At 40.9% G+C, this 18,057-nt stretch overlaps 1 protein-coding gene across 3 annotated transcripts in view; it reads right to left on the bottom strand.

The window, feature by feature from the left end:
* ADK (adenosine kinase) overlaps positions 1–18,057 on the bottom strand; it is a 283,761-nt gene that overhangs the window by 46,208 nt on the left and 219,496 nt on the right. For all 3 annotated transcript variants that reach the window (XM_058188632.1, XM_058188631.1, XM_058188630.1), the window contains exon 9: positions 16,165–16,279. In XM_058188632.1, coding sequence (XP_058044615.1) covers positions 16,165–16,279 — 115 coding nt within the window. The remainder of the gene's footprint in view (positions 1–16,164; positions 16,280–18,057) is intronic.

Consider the following 18,057-nt stretch of genomic DNA (forward strand, 5'->3'; position numbering starts at 1 on the left):
ATAACGAACTAGATGCCTACTGAGTTGAGTCTACGGTCTTAAGTCACAAGCAGAAGCCCAAATTCTCATCCAATGAATGTTGAGTGCTGCTGCACGGAAGTTGGAAAACATGTAGGGTTTTAAGAATTACGTAAAGTTTGATAAAGTTTGATAAAGGGTCCTTGAGTGGCGCAGACTGCTAAACAGTCTGTTATTAACAACAGCTGCCTGCAATTATTGCAGGTTCAAGTCCCACCAGGCCCAAGGTTGACTCAGCCTTCCATCCTTTATAAGGTAGGTAAAATGAGGACCCAGATTGTTGGGGGGGCAATAAGTTGACTTTGTATATAATATACAAATAGGATGAAGACTACTGCTTAACATAGTGTAAGCCGCCCTGAGTCTTCGGAGAAGGGCGGGGTATAAATGTAAATAAATAAATAAATAAATAAATAAATAAATAAATAAATAAATAAATAAATAAATAAATAAATAAATAAATAAATAAATAAATAAATAAGAGAACACAGAATTCTTGTGAGGTAAAAAATTCAACCGTCCCCCCCCCCCTTTTAAATCTGAAGGACAGTAAGTGCCATCTAGTGGCATTAAAGCTTCTACAGCGCTCACGGGCACCATGTTGCTGGTCCTCAATGATCAGATAATTTAGCTACTCTCATTCCCTCACACAATTCACATTTCCAAATATGTAGCAATAGGCACATAATATATTCACAAATAACCAGAGAGATTATTTATTTAGGGCACATTTTATTTTCAAGTTTTTAAAGTTTAAATATAGCTCCTATCTTGTGTAAGCAAATGCCTCAAATATAATGGTTAGGATCTTGACATATTTAGAGCATATTAAAATCCACAGTTAACGCTGTAAAAAAAAAGAGTCAACGCAATTGACAAGCAAACATTCCCAGTTGTCATCACAAAGGCATTAAAAAGGAGTGAGCTGAATAGTTTGCTGAAGTGCCCACAGATGGAGATACGAACAAAAATCAATCATCTACAATAGATACTCGAATCTAATGCATCCTAATTATACAATTATTGATGGACTTCCTCTTGACAAACAATACATGCATTAGGATGCTATTCTTTTCTTACACGTGATTAAGAAGCTGTTTATCCCTCTTCGGCTACATACTTGGCTAATAGGTTCGGCACTGTGGATGTTCGTGTAGGCAGTCCTAATGTTTAATGGTGCATGATGTTCTAGGTGGCTTCCCATAACCTCGCTCTGTCTGGGATGAGCTTAGTCAATTGATAGGATAATAAAGATAGGGCACTACCTGGGCTGGGTGTTCCCAATTCTTCACAGCGTTTACATTTGCCATTATTTGATAACTGATTGCTTGCAGAATTCTTCCTCCATTGGTGGGGACAACAACCCATAAATATTATATAGTACCGTCAAGTTTATGCAAGAGGAAGGAAGAGCATGAAATAATTAATTTATTGCATTTTTGTTATTATTGATATGTATTGAATTCTGCTACCACTTCTGAGAATCGTTTCTAACATCCATCATATTTATCGTTGGACCTGTGAGGATTGAGCAGGCAAGCGCTGGCATGAGGTTTGGAATATGCTTTCCCACAAACAATTCACTCTTGCTTTTAAATCAAAGAACTGCCAGTTTACAAATCATGGGCTATTTTCAGATAAAATGAATGCAAAGACGTCTAGCATCTGTTTCAGTTCAACAGACACGGCTGTGTTTTCTTGCTCTCCACCCAAGGTCTCCGGGACCAGAGTAGCGGCAGTCAAATTCCACGCCGGTGTGCGAACTGAGACATAGAAAATAGAGGTCCTTTGAGGATTCTGAGTTCGAAACAAAATATGTGCGTTTGGGGAGCTTTGTTTTGAGATGAAATCACAGTTGGAGCAAAATGCGGTATTTTGAGCACCGCTTTTCCACGTGCTCCATTATACAAAGCAACTCCAAAAGGGGCATTTCAGCTGCAAAACGGCAGTTTTGAGTGCTCCAAGTTCAAAATGAAAGAAGCCAATTCCAGTTTTGGTCTAATGCAGGAGTGTTGAACTCGTGGCCCATGCACTGGATGCATCACGCACTGGCCAAGCCCACCCCTGGTTTAGCGAAGGGGGAAAAAATCGCGATGGGTCACGTGAGACCCGTGGTTTAATGTTCAACTAAGAATCTTCCAAAGAAAGGCTCATATTCAAATAATAATAATAATAATAATAATAATAATAATAATAATAATAATAATAATAATAATAATAATAATAATTATTATTATTATTATTTAATTTGTATACCGCCCTTCTCCCGAAGGACTCAGGGCGGTGAACAACCAAGTAAAATACAACCACAGACAAATACAATATTAAAAATAGCCCTTAAAAAACTTATTCAATTTGTCAAAAAAATTTTAAAATACAAATTACACCCATAAAATTACAGAAATTTAAAACCCAATTAAATTAAATTTTAAATTTTAAAATCAAGCCAGTTCAGCCATATGAAATAAATAGGTTTTAAGTTCGCGGCGAAAGGTCCTAAGGTCAGGCAATTGTTGGAGTACAGGGGGAAGCTCGTTCCACAGGGTAGGAACCCACACAGAGAAGGCCCTCCCCTGGGGGCCGCCAGTCGACATTGTTTGGCTGACGGCACCCTAAGGAGTCCCTCTCTATGGGAACGCACTGAGTGCTGGGAGATAGAAGACGGCAGTAGACGGTCCCGTAAGTAACCCGGTCCAAAGCCATTATGTTCCCTGTTTTGTCTACGACCTTTGAAGGAGCCTACGAGTAATCCTCAACTTATGACCGCGATGGAGCCTGCCCATTATAGTTGTAAGTCATGACGGTTTTAAAGCAGATCATCACATGACTAACTTGATTTTATGATCTTTTTTGCAGTGGTTATTACGTGAATCATTGCAATCACTACTTGAATCTGCAGTCATTAAGCGAATGCTGGGGTTGTTAAATGCACCAGCTGTTCTCTGTGGGGTGTTTTTGCTTAAAATCAGAAAGCCAGTTGTAAATGTTGTATATCACAGCCATGTGACCAGAGGATGTTGCAAATGGCTGAAAATGTAGGCCAATTGCCGAGTGCTGACCATGCGTTCCCTTCCCCGGCCACCAGAATTTTTGAACTAGGTTGTCAGTACTTTGGAGTGGGTTCATCGTAATTTCAAAGTCACTAAGCAACTGGTCGTAAACTGAGGTTTACCTATATTCAAGGAAGAATGGCATAGGTCAGGGGTGTGAAATTCAAGGGCTGGATCTGGCCCGCAGGGTGCTTAGATCTGGCCTGTGGAGCCGCTCTAGAAACAGCAAGACTGGTCTGTAGTGCATCTGCTAGTGAAAACGGAGCTCGAGAGGGCCGTGGGCGGCCCTCCTCAGCTCCGTTTTCACTAGCAGAGCACTCAGGCCACCACAGGCGCCCCCAAACACCAGTGATGTCAAGCTGGCCATGCCCACCCCAGCCCCCCAAGGTCATACACAACCCTGATGCGGCACACAAGGAAATCAAGTTTGACATCCCTGATCTAAATGATTGTAGGAAAAGGGACTGTGTTATGTTTATAACCTATATGATGGAAGACAGAGAAAAAGGACTGGTTTATAGCCATGGTATTTAAGGCATTAAATCAGTTATTTCTCAGATTATTGTACAAAATCGATCCCAAAAAAGAGAGGAAAAAAGAAAAAAATCACCTCAGCAAGATCAGTTTGATGGAAAAATAATTTATTACAGTATAGAAAAAAGAAGAGGAAGAAAAGAATTGGCGCTACAATTCTATTGTACCCAACACACAATTTCCTTGTTATACAATAGCCCCCTACAATATGTAGACCGGAGGAGGAAATCAGCTCCTATTTACTAATCATATCATAACGCAATCTTGTTAGTAGGAAAGCTGGATTTCCTCTTATACTCCAGTGAATCAGGGAGATGCCTGCCTAAACTGCTTCTGAGTGTTATCTGGATGCTCCAGTCTTTGAGTTAAACAATGGAGCCTATGGATCACCATCAGGGCCATCTTCCTCCCTCTATACACCAGGGATGTCCACCCTTGGCAACTTTTAAGATTTGTGGACTTCAACTCCCAGAATTCCCCAGCCAACATATTTTAAAGTTGCCAAGCTTGGACACCTTTGCTCTATACCATTGTTTAGGAGCAAATAATGTCATACACAACAAGAGCTAATGTGATGTAATAGGTGGAATGCTGGATTAAGACTGGAGAAACATGGATGACTAGGTCCCCTTATTACCGTATTTTCAAATTACTGTTGTTTTGCATTGTGAGTTTTTAACTCTTATTTTAGCCACCTAGAGTTGCTATTGCAAGATGGGTATCCATCCACATAAGTAGATTTAATTAAATAAGTAAATAAGCATTATCCTGAGCTTCTGAAGAGTGTAAGATAGGAATCAATGAAGAATGATATATATTCAAGATACATGGATATCTGCTTTCATTGCCCACTATATACCAAAGATAAATTAAAATGCCTATCTATCTATCTATCTATCTATCTATCTATCTATCTATCTATCTATCTATCTATCTATCTATCTATCATCTATCTATCTCAAGCATCTGATAATTCATTCATATCATATGCCCAATACATATTTTAATTTTTAAGAGCCATAAAACTCTGTCAGCTTGCTATCACAAATGAACATGCTAAATCTGTTATGATAAATGCTAACTGAATTTTTTAAATTCATGAGGACTTGAGTGAAGAGTCACTTTACTTAATAGGATGACTACCAATTCCCATGGATTAAATCCAAGACAGTAAATAACTATCTTTCTGAATGTATGTGTGAGACAATAATTTGAAACTACACAATTATTTTACTCTAAGCCTTCATAGCGTGGGGTGGTCAGCTTAATCATGGCCAGATCATAATAATCACACATCTTAAGGCCAAACAATATTGCATAATACCTCAGACTATTAAAATTTTCTTTTTCAAATCTTATTAAATATTTGTGTGGAAGAAATAGACTAAGGAATCAATTTAGTGGCTTGACACAAAGTCTACATCCAGAAATGGCCAACACTGCCAGAAGCTGCAAGTGCCTTTAAAAATTTAGATACCCCCTCTCAAATTGTCCCTGAATTCTAATCTTTAATAGGTTAGGATAAGATGATGAACTATGTCAGTGCAGGGGTGGGTTCCATTTACTTTTACTACTGGTTCGCAATGGGATCATGTGTTTCTGCGCATGCGCAGATCACCCATGATGACATCGTGGTGGGTGGACGGAGCCTCCCATCAGTTTTAGTACCTGTTCTATAGACTGGACCCTCCCCATTCCTGGGGGAAGGATATTGCAAAATCTCCATTCCCACCCCACTCTGAGGCCAGCCAGAGGTGGTATTTCCCAGTTCTCTGAACTACTCAAAATTTCTGCTAGCGGTTCTCCAGAACCTGTCAGAACCTGCTGGATTTCACCCCTGCCCTTGGCATATGGAATAATTTTATGGATTGTAATGTTGTCTTTCAGAAGCCAAGCGTTTCTCCCAACCCAGGCCACTGAGCTTCTGTAAGAAATTTCAGTCATTGTACTACATGGCAAATTAAGACACATACATCTCGTTTTCATTAAATATTTTATAATAAATGATGTGTGAAGAGAAGGATGCTTGATATTCAAGAATGGAAGGATCTATAAGAACATGGCAAAAACAATAATACTCTGGTACGTCTTCTGACAACTACCCATGGGCCATACATTTTTACATTCTTAATCATTATTAAACGACTTCATGTCATACACTGCCTAGTGAATAGCTGTATCCTGATACAGAAATGAATTATAAATGAAATGAAAGATCAAGCAGTCTTAGAAGAATTACCTCTGGGAAATGAAAATCTTTAATTCTCTTTTATTATTGACATTTATTTGGCTACCATGAATAATAATACAGCACAGAGATTCAGCTAAGCTTATGTATGAACAGCTTTCCCGGACTCAAAGTCACTTAACATTTATGTTTGCTTATGTAACTGACCTTGTGGTGCAAGTTCTTCTATCTTGAATTTACTAAGCATATAAATCAACATATCCCCTAATTTAATTTACACATGGAATCAAAAGTGCAATCAGTCCTCAAATAATTTCCTTACCACACAAAAACCTCTAAGATTTGATAGGTAGATTAGCACAGGGGTATCAAACCCGCATCATCATGTGACGTATCGGGACTTCCCCCCCCTTCGCTAAACCGGGCGGGGGTGGGGAGAGCACTTGACGCATCTGGCCTGTGGGCTGCGAGTCTGATTAGCAGCTTCACCGTGAATGAAAGCAAAATATCATACAAGCCATTGAAAAGCATGTTCAAACGATGCTTCATCATTTTAACATTCAGCTACGTGTGTTTAAATCTTGAGTTTATTAAAATTACATCACCAAGTTCAGAGCCTTTTGGCAATTGACAATAAAACTTAAAATTAAAACTAAAAACTGAGATATTGAAAACTATTTAGAGAAACAATTAAAAAGTATTAAAACCAATTACTAAAAACTATTTTAAAAGGTACGTTTTTAAATAGATTTTTTTGTGATTACCACTGTTATCTGTATTATAACAATTATAATTATTATAATAAAGTAGTTTATGTAATTTTATTGCATTTTATGGCTTTCTTTTAAAGTTTAACTACTAATAATTACAGGTTTATGCATTTTATTACTCTCTGACCTAAAGATTGTAATAAAGGTTTGAATTGATCTGATAAATAGATTTAATTTATCAACTATATCGGATTTTTGATTGTTGCTATAAGTTTCTTATAGCAACTGCTGACAAACCTGTCAGACAATTTCAATGAACAGAAGTGGGCTGTGGGAGAAACAATTTCTTACATACTTGGAGCAAAGCTATATTGGAGTTTATAGTTAACAGCTACTGGCATTTTACCCAAAAATAAACCGGCAGCCAGCGCAAAACTTCTAACCCAGGTACAACAGGGTCTCTTTGGGAAACCAAAAAGCAAGCTGGCTGTTAAGATCTGCACCCTAGAAGTTGGTGAACTATAATTCCAGGAACCCAAGACATAAGAAATAAAGGTTGAGGTGGGATGGGCAGGATCACAAAGGATGACATCACTCTTTGAGTTTCCATGGATGAGAATGAACTGGGACCAGAATTAATTCTACACATTTAAGTCCTATTCCCCTACCCTACCCACACTGTCATATTATGGACGAGAGCATTGTCTCCCCCAGTATGATCAGGTTCTTCTGGAACTCTTTAATTAGTTGGTTGATGGATGGCTGGGACAACAACAGGTTAAGAAGAGTATGAAAAGGACTATTCTTCTACAAGTTCCTTCACTTGATTTGACTGAACCGATTTTGCTACTCTGGGCATGCAACCAATGGACAGGTTTACCAGGCTTATTGACTGCTGCAGTTCATAAGTTCTAGAATATTTGTTTCCAAAGCCACATTATTTAGGGTTCCATAATGGAACTAGATGTAGTAAACCACTACATATACCTTGGCCAATGGATCTCAATGGAAGGTGATACAATAAAGGAAATTGAATGGTGTGTTTAATGTGGCTGACAGACATTTGGCAAGCTAATTTTCAAGAACAACCTCCTCCTATGCCTGAAGAGAAAAGTTTTTGATCAGTGTGTGCTACCTGTTCTAACATATGCCAGCAAAACCCGGACACTAACCTCACAATCAATACAAAAGCTAAGAGTGGCACAAAGAGCCACAGGAAGATACATGCTCGGGATTACAAGACAAGATAGAAAGACCTACACATGCATTAGAGAACAAAGGAAAGTATATCATATCATTGAAAGAGTAAAAGAATTGAAATGGAAATGAGCTGGTCTCTTAGCAAGAAGAATTGATGGCAGGTGGATCAAGCAAGTTGGAGAATGGATCCCACTCACTCAAAAGCATCCATGAAAGAGTCCTAAAACAAGATGGAGAGACCACATCAGCAAGTATTGTGAGCCCAACTGATAAAAGAAAGCTCAGGACCATATAGGTTGGAAACATGCAGAAGAGGCCTTCATCCTGCAGTGGATAAACAATGGCTAGAATGATGAGCAAACAACATTAAGTGTTGATTCTACACCCCAAAAACAAACAAACAAACAAACAAACAGCAGCAGCAGTACAAGATGTGGGTGGCCTAAATATTCTTAAAATTTTCCATAAAGGTAAAGGTAAAGGTTCCCCTCGCACATATGTGCTAGTCGTTGCCGACTCTAGGGGGTGGTGCTCATCTCCATTTCAAAGCCGAAGAGCCAGCGCTGTCTGAAGACGTCTCCGTGGTCATGTGGCCGGCATGACTCAATGCCAAAGGCGCACGGAACGCTGTTACCTTCCCACCAAAGGTGGTCCCTATTTTTTCTACTTGCATTTTTATGTGCTTTCGAAACTGCTAGGTTGGCAGAAGCTGGGACAAGTAACGGGAGCTCACCCCGTTACACGGCAGCACTAGAGATTCGAACTGTTGAGCTGCTGACCTTTCGATCGACAAGCTCAATGTCCTAGCCCCTGAACCACCGCGTTCCTAAAATTTTCCATAGAAAGCTAGATTTTAACACTCAAGATTAGGGATCCTGCAAATGACCAGTCCAACCCATGCAGGAATCTACTGCCGGGTTCTTGTGAGGCCATCCGACTTCTGCTTAAACTCCTTCAGAATCCACACTGCCCAAGGCCCTTTGTTCCATTTTTTTACCATCTCTTTATGATTAGGATTATTTTTTTCTGATGTCCAACTGAAATCTGCTTATCATTTAAATCCTTATAATTTAAACCAGTTCTTTCTTGTCTTGTCTCCTGGAACAGCTCTGAACAATTCTGGCTCATGTTCTATCTGACAGCCCTTTAGATTCTTAAGATCGCTATGATATGTCCCTGCAGGCATCTCCTCTCCACCCTAAACATACTCAATGTCTCCAAATCCTTGTAGGTTTTTAAACAAAAACAACAAGACACTGTTGGAAGCTGTAACAGTGTTCTGGCAGTTTATTTGCATCTTCTTTGTAAGATTTTCCTTCAAGACCTTTTATTGATGTTCTTCCAAAAATGCAGGACTTAGAACTGAACACTTTACTTGATCTAGTCCAATGATGGCTAACCTTTTCCGGACCAAGTGCCCAAAGCGCGTGCCCGAACCCCCAAAGTGCAATGTGGGTGCACTCCCGTGCATGTGCCCTGCCCCCCCACACATGTGCGTGTGCTCCCTGCATGCGCCCACCCATGTGCCCCGCCCCCATGCATGTGCACACACACACAAATGTGCTCTGTCCCCCGTGCATGCGCACAATATCCCCGCACACACCCGGCCCCATGTATGCGTGGCAGAGACCCAAAGACCATCTGGCTGGTGGGAGGCGCTGGCGCTTGTGCATCTGCAGCAGAGCTGAACTGGGGCAACAGCTTGCGTGCCATCAGAGAGGACACTGCGTGCCACCTCTGGCACGTGTGCCATAGTTTCGCCATCACGGGTCTAGTTTGACCAACGGAGAATAAAGATAAGCAATGAATTTTCGTAAGATTGACTCTATTCTTCTGCTGATGCAGCCTAGAACTCTAGGGGCTTTCTTTGCAATGGCAACATGCTGCTCCTTGTGTGTGTGATCTGTTGCAACAGGTCCTGTTGTCACATCCAACTGTGGTCTCTTCCATCTTTGATTTTTCCTATCCCAAATACAGGATACTTAACTGCTGCAGCGCTGCTTGTTTCTGTCTTAGTTTCTTTCTAATCTTCACATTCTCCTCTAAAGATGCTACTCCCCATCTCCCATGTTCTCTGCAAATCTGACAATCATATTTTCTGACCCAGGTCATTGATAAATATATTGAACAGCCCCAAAGCCAGCAATATGCCACTCATGACCTTCATATTTGATCTATGGGAACTCGGTGTGATTGTTCAACCAATTCTACATCATTGTCCAGCCCACATTTTGCCATCTAAAGATATGTGAGACAGACTAGACCAAGAAATAGATCCACGTGAATTATGGAGGACTTTGCCTGAGCCATTTTCATAACCTTCTCCCATTGTTTGGATTTAAGCTATATTTTCTCTGTTGGTTGCTTTGTTAATGGATCATCCCTCTTTCCATCAAGATCATCTGCTTGACCCACTGTACATGCCCAACTAAAGTAGGTACATTACTAAAAAGAAAATCAGGTTAGTTTATCCTGGTTTCGTTGTGGGTAAGCCAGTTCCCTCTAAACCATGCCTTCCTTTCTAAATGTTCAGAAAGCAACCCATTGTTCCAAAGTTTTTTCCATCGCAGGCATCTCATTAACCCATCCAAAAGTTACTTGGGTCCTCTTTTTCTTCTTCTGAAGAAAGTAATATCATTTCCCAATCTCCAGAACTCTGCCACTAGTCCCATCTTCCTTGACTTTTCCAAGTTTCTTAGATAGCGATAGCAATAACACATTGATGCAGCTTCGTAGTGCTTTACAGCCCCCTTTAAGCGAATTGCAGTGTCAGTTTTTTGCCCCCAACAATTTGGGTCCTCATTTTACCGACCATGGAAGAATGGAAGGCTGAGTCAACCTTGAACCAGTGAGACTTGAACTGCCAAACTGCTGGCAGTGGGCAGAATTAGCCTGCAATACTACAGTCTAACCACTGCACCACTACAGATCAATTTTTTTCTGGACACCTATATTTTTTCAAGTTAGCCAGATGTTCTATTACAGAGGTGGGGGAACTATGGCCCCTTTATGACTTGTGGACATCAACTCCCAGAATTACCACAATTTCCTATCCCTGTTCTATAGCCACTTGTGGCCTTCCGGAATACTTCCAATCAGCTGTTCCAGGTTGCGGGCATAGCTGCCGCCCATTGCTATTGCTTATTCTGCCCATTGTCGCTTCTGTGAGCCCCATTTTCAGCCTCCGCGTGTCTGTTCCCCAACAGAACAGTGGGAATCGGGCAGAACAGGCTGAAAATGGGACGCGCGGAGGCTGGCAGCAATCCCTGCAGCCTGGAACAGCTGATAGGCAGTATTCTGGGAGGCCGATCCAACCGCCAATCAGCTGCTTGTGCTAAATCAGGCTGTGCTGAAGCTGACCAGGCTGTTTGCTGCAAGGAGGCAAATTGCTGGTAGGCAGAGACTGAAGGGTGGAGGCTGGTGGGTGGGCGAGGCTTTAGCAACATTCGCTGTATAAGACGCACAGACATTTCCACCCACTTTTTTTGCGCGCGGGGGGGGGAGGGAATTGTGTCTTATAGACCGAAAAATACAGTATATGGCAGAATCATAAAACTGTGAGGGGACACCTTTTTTTGCTCCTTCTTGTTCAAAGCTTCTTAATATTCAGCAGCAAGATCAGTACCGGGCTTCTACACAGAAACCGATGAAGCAAATTAATATGAATCAGGCTGACATCTACGGTAGGTGAAAGCAACTTGTTCCTGGGCTCATGGGAATGGCGGATTACATTGTGATGAGTTCAGATAATCCCAAGACCCCTGGGAAATATATCATCTTGGCTAGATAAAACTATACGCATCCCAATGATTGTGAACCATAATTACCAGCCTGGTGGTTCTTTCAATAACTTGAATGTCTATGGTCTCTCCCACATCAGGAGCCAATTTCTTTCTGTAGGGATATGAAACCAAATCCCAAACTCTTAAATGGCAAGAGTTCTTTATATTTACTATCAATACAGCTGAGATCGAAGATTTCTTGTCAGACAAAAAAGAGAAAGGAAATGGCATTATGGGAGGAGAGGGGTTTCTTCCCCTCCCCATCTATTCCTTCATTTCTCAATTTTCTCTCACCTGCTCATATATATTTTTTAAATTATCCCACTTTTTTTCATGTATGCCTCAAGGCGGTGAATGTACCTAATATAACAATCCTGTGAGGTGAATTTGGCTGAGAGAGAATGACTGGCCCAGATCACCTAGCCATTTTTTCATGCCTAAGGTGGGACTATAACAACTCATTGTCTCTTGGTGATTGACCCAAAGTCACCCAGCTGGCTTCCATGCCTAAGGCAGGACTAGAACTCAGAGTCTTCAGGTGATTGGCCCATAGTCACCTAGCCGGGGTAGGTGTGGCTAGCACTCACCATCTCCTGTTTCTAGACCAGTGGCCTCCAACCCTTTGGGCACCAGGGACTGGTTCTATAGAGAAATGTTTGTTGTGCCTCATCCGCTTTCCCCGCAGCCGGGGCCTTTTTATCTGCTTCCGAACGCTGAGGAATGTCCTAGCATGCCTCCCAGCCCCAGCCCTGGCTCCATGCCCAGACAGGCTGAGGAAGAAGAAGCGCCTCCAGCCCCCAGCCCTGGCTCCATGCCCAGGCAAACGGAGCAACTAGACCCCTCCCCCTCCCCCACAGCATGTGAGCCTGAGGAAGGTCAATTACCAACAGCTGCAGACTGGAGTGACCCTCGCTTCAGGAGAATTGATAAGCGGCGTCAACAGAAGGAAGGGAGGGGCAGGCCGGGATAAGTGCTGAGTCATGGAGCCACACCCCATGGCCTATATAAAGGATCTGCTTTCTGGCATTCTCTGAGTCAGGCAAAGTCTACCTTATCTTGCTGAAATCACTTTCTGGTCTCCTGCCTGCCTTGAGAACTTTGCTAGGACTTTGGCAGAGCTGCAGAGGCACGCCTGATTCGGATTTCTCTGACCCGGCCGTCAGCGGAGGAGTGGGACACGACAATGTTTCTCCACAGACCAGAAGGAGTGTGATTTCATGTGTGGCCTGCATTCCGTGGATGGGGCTTCACTTGTTGCATGGACTGGTTGCTGGCATGCCACAGTTCGGGGCCAGTCCATGGACCAGGGGTTGGATACCCCTGTTCTAGACCAACACTTTCATCCCTACATCACACTGGTTCTCTTTTCTGGGCGATGGAGCAAAGTATGCTCAGGGTGGCCGGTCTTCTTTCCAGCCTTTCTATTTGAAAGAAAGATGAACCTTTCCTAGCTACATGGGCTCTTTGGCTGAGGGAGTCTGTTGAGAGGTTACTTCTGAAAGACTGAGTGGAACCTCCAACCGGACACTTGAGAGAGAACTACAGAATCAGGGGCAGCTTAAAAACCAGCCATTTTATTAAGGATTTTGTGAGCTAACTCCACAACTGCCTAGTCCTTAAATACTGCCTCATTCTAAGAGAGATCCTGAACACTTAAGCCAAAGTATGTATGTGGCAATGATATATGTGAACAGGAAATATGGCACCTAATATCTTAACCTGCTCTCGATCAGATGGCTTTGAATACAACATAGCCCATTTTGCTACTCAGCTCATCAAGGAATCATAAAGTCTCGTGCAGGGGAGACATGATAGTAGTGTTCCAATATCTGAGGGGCTGCCACAGAGAGGAGGGGGGGGGTCAAGCTGTTTTCAAAGGCACCGGAAGCCAGACAAATAACAATGGGCGAAAACTGATCAAGGAGAGATTCAACCTGGAAATAAGGAGAAATTTTCTGATAGTGAGAACACTCAATCTGCCTTCGGAAGTTGTAGGAGCTTCATCACTGGAAACTTTCAAGAAAAGATTGGACATTTGTCAGAAATGGTGTAAGAGGTTCCTGCTTGGACCTGGGGGAGGGTGGGACTAGATGACCTACAAGGTCCCTTCCAACTCTGTTAATCTGTTAAAGTGTGGTTACTGGGAAATCGTCCCCTCAATATATCTTGGGCAAAGAATAAAAGAAATGTCTCATCAAATATCTACTAGAAGGACTAGACATTTCTGCTGTGGAGAGAAACAGCTGTTGGAGACAGCTGAGATTCAGATTCAGGCTCCTTCAGTGAGCTCTGATGAAGTTACCTAGTTTGGTAATGAAATGTCTGCCAGAAAACCATCAAGCTCAGAGACATCACATTGCCTGTAACAACAGAAACTTACAGGTTTGGTTATGCTGTAACTCCCCGCCCATTTCTTATACTCCAAAGAATCATGTTATGAGGAATTAAAAAACGTTTCAGGCTCCTTTACCTGAGTGATATTTCTTACATATTTCTATTAGGATCATTTTCCTCAGTCTTTCCACCATTCCTTCTGCATGGCATCTTCCATTCTATTTCTAAAGATGGCACCATACAATCCTTCCCTCCAAGATGATACAAAATTATGTAAAGGCATTAAACAAGTTCAACCAGCTGCAAAGTCACAGGACCATCTAGCCAACATTTTCCATTCTTGACCTCATGAGAGACATTGCCAAAGTACTGTACAATGACAGCATGTCCTTGCCCTGCTAATTAGCGGGAGGGAGGAAAAAGGAAGGAAGGAAGGAAGGAAAGAAGGAAAGAAGGAAAGAAAGAAAGAAAGAAAGAAAGAAAGAAAGAAAGAAAGAAAGAAAGAAAGAAAGTAAGTAAGTAAGTAAGTAAGTAAGTTTGTTTCAAACCCATGCTGGCTCCTGATATTAGCAGAGTTCTTTCCAAAACATTTGCAGACCTGCTGGTTGACAATCTGTTCCAAAAGAGACTTTAGCTTAAGTTCAAAGCCATGGAGGAGGCAGTAGAGAACTGAATTAAATATGTTGCTTTAGACAGAAAATGCATGATAGATTCCCCACCCCCCAAAAGACGCTATTTAAATCAAGAAATGTAGACAATGTGTCCAACTGCAGTAAAAGTCATATTTTAATGATTAAAATGGCATATCATAGATCACTTCATTTCTACACAAGCTCCTTTTTCACTTTTGCTCTCTAAGGGACCAAAAGTTCTCAAGTGGGAAAAACCAAAAGTGGAATTTCCTGCTTTAAAAAAAAAAACAACAGCTGGAAATTCACTTCACAGTATATCAAATTTTGTATTCTCCGTTACTACTTACATGAATCTAATCCTTACAGCATCTGTTACTTGGTGAGCTTTGATACAGATAATCAAGTAGAAACAACTCAAGAGAAAATCTAAATGAAAGTTAAATAATTTAAACCTTTTCAAACACATTGCATATTAATGCATAGGCATCAGATGAACTAGAAGAGGTATCTTTAACATTTTGGAATCATATCAATGTGTAAAATTAGGTTTAGACCTTATACACCAGATAAATAATTATGTCTATAATCCCTATTCAAATGGAAAAGTGACTTTTATAGTCATTCTATATAGGATCATGTAAAGTTTCCAAAGAATATCTTGGATAAGTATAAAGTTAAGCCAGGCTTCTCCTGAACACGAATCCAAATGAACAGATGCTCAGATATGAAAACCTTATAAAAGCAACCCAATCCATCTCATATTATCACACTCCCTGGGAAACGCATGCACAACGGTTTTCTTATTATCAACAACTGGTTCTGCCTACTGCCATGTTCTTTTTATCAAATTCACCAGGATTACTCACACAGTACGTTCTCTTAAAACCGTTTGGTTGCTTTATGTGACTCTCATTTGCTAAGCCTCATCAGAAGCATGACAAGAAAATCGAACGCCATATTCTTAAAACTTATTCTTTCAGGGTTGTAAACCTCAAAATATCAGAATAAGACAACTAGACACAAGAACAGTTTTTCCCCAATGCCATCACTCTGCTAAACAACTAATTCCCACAACACTGTCAAACTATCTAAAAAGGCAGTATTACCATCATTATTCTCATCTTCCTTATTACCTGTCTCCTTATAACTATAACTTATACTATAAGTATCTTAGTATGATTAATGTTGATTGCTTACTTATTATCCATGACTATCACTAAATATTGTATCTAATGTTTTATGATAAATGTATTTTACAATGACTATGTTAATGATCTATCACAGGGGTGTCAAACTCAATTTCATTGAGAGCTGCATCAGGGTTGTGTTTGACCTCGGGGAGGCGGAGTGGGTGAGGGTCAACGTCATTCATGTCGGGGACGCCTGTGGTGGGCCAAGTGCTCTGTCAGAGAAAACAGGCTCCCGAGCTCCATTTTCGGCTGCGAGGGCCTCCTGCAACCCTCTGCCAGTGAAAATGGAGCTACTAAGCTATGTTTTCGCTGGCAGAGGCACCATGGGCTGGTCCTTTGCTGTTTCTAGGGCAGCCCCATGGGCCAGATCTAAGGACCCGGTGGGCCAGATCTATCATTATTGTTGTATGTACATTGAGAGCTTACGCACCGAAAACAAATTCCTTGTATCTAAACACACTTGGCCAATAAAGAATTGAATTGAATTGAATTCTATTAAATTTACTTTTTTAAAAAAAGCATGTACCTGTGGCCATGATAGTGTCATCCTTCCCTTGGGTAAACACCACGACCCGCTGTCTTTTCAGATTTGCTTTTTTCAGCGCCTGAGTCTTTCGGGCAATCTCTTCAATGTCCTCAGTCTTGGAAGAGCAAAAAGGAAAGAAAAAAGAAGAAGAAGAATCTTGAAAGCAGCAGCGTTGACTAATCAAAGACAGATCATAAACTTTTCAACAGATTGCAGAGGGATTATTTTTAGTTGAACATGAATGTGGAGCACTGATGTCAGAATGAAATCACAGTTTGACAAGCTACTTTGATTAGGACAAATTAGTTTCTCCACGATCGAAATGATCACTGAACGAGGGGATGAGGAGAAATAGACTGTTTGGTAGTTATTTTTTATTTAATTTGCCTGGCTAGTAGCAGTGGGAAATGGATAGCTTGATATGATTGCTGGGGCAGAGGTGAAGTTAAAAGTTGCCTCTGTCCCGTTGGCCCTCTAGCAGATTCCCAAGATGTGAAGGAATCCAGACCTGGTCTGGGGTATTAAGGGGAGAGTTCTCACAAAAGATTACTCAATCTTGGGAAACAGAAACAATGAAAATAGAACCACTTTGATCTATATCAACAAGATCAAAATCTGCCCCAAACCAAGTCAAAGGAAAGTTCTTTTGAGGTTCCTTCCTATGGGAGAATTTGAAGAGACCTCCAAATATCAGCCTCCTCACCATTTCTGGAGCAACTCTTACTAGCCGTCCCAACATTTCCATTATCTAACAGTATGGACCCAGAAGAGGAGAATTCCATGGCTTCAGCAATTTCTCTATATTCCAGGAGATAAGAAGCTTCAAAAAAGCCCAATAGCTCTTCAAGAGCCAAAGTCATAGGGGTCTCTTTAGGGACAGGGCCTATATCCCTCTCTTTATCCCTCTTTTTCTGGTTCATAGATCACTAAACCAACCTTAAGTGGCTTATGTTACATGTAAAGAATGTAATTCTTCTTAAGGTTTTCCGTGGCCACAGACTAATACTATCAGAGTAGTTCTCATAGAGAGAGCTAATTCAAGCTTCTTGTACATAATTCTCCAAGGAGATGGATGCTATCTAGGAACACAGAATTGCTGAAGGGTCATCCGCTATCTGTAAATATCAGTCGAAACCACTTCTTGGGAGTCCTCAGACAAACATCATTAAGGACAAAACTATCTGCCCTCCTTATCTTACTTGAAGAATTTGGAAGAGGCCTTTTCTCAGAGCAAATTCCCGAATTCAATTTACAGGTTGAATTCCCACCCCCTTTCCTTATGACTGTATTACCCAAATTATACGGAAATGCTGAGTGCTCCATACAGTACAACAAGCTATGCCTCCTTTTTAAAAATGTTATGCTAAACAAAACTCTACTCAATTCTTCAGGTTCAATTATGTATATAAAGGCTAGTTACAGCCACATTGACCTGCCCAGGAAAAAAAAAATCTTTCATATGTTTCTTTCTGGATATCTCACTTTCAAAAGGCCCTTTTAGCCACAATGATGCTCTCCCAGCATCTTATTATTTTGTTATTCCTTTTAATCTAGAAATCTGTATCTTTTTTGCTCAACATCTTATTCTGAATGACATTTTGCAGGAGATTACATTTTTCAAAGTAACAAGGAAGGAATTTTTTTTGCACATGAAAAGAAAGTTCTTGCTTAGAAAATTCCCACATTGTGGAAAAATAGCTACGGGACCTTTTTTAATTTTTTTAAGAACATTAGGAAATATAACTTCGTGATTCATGCTGAAATTGTTTTGCTCCAAAAAATACTTCCAAGATGGATTCCCCATGAAATTTGGGAACGTCTACTTAAACATAAAGCATTTAGTCTTTTGGTTAAGAAAAACAGCTCTCATCTTATAAAGAATAGGTATAATTT

This window comes from Ahaetulla prasina, chromosome 6 (genome assembly GCF_028640845.1).
Source record: "Ahaetulla prasina isolate Xishuangbanna chromosome 6, ASM2864084v1, whole genome shotgun sequence".
NCBI classification, from domain to species: Eukaryota; Metazoa; Chordata; class Lepidosauria; order Squamata; family Colubridae; genus Ahaetulla; species Ahaetulla prasina.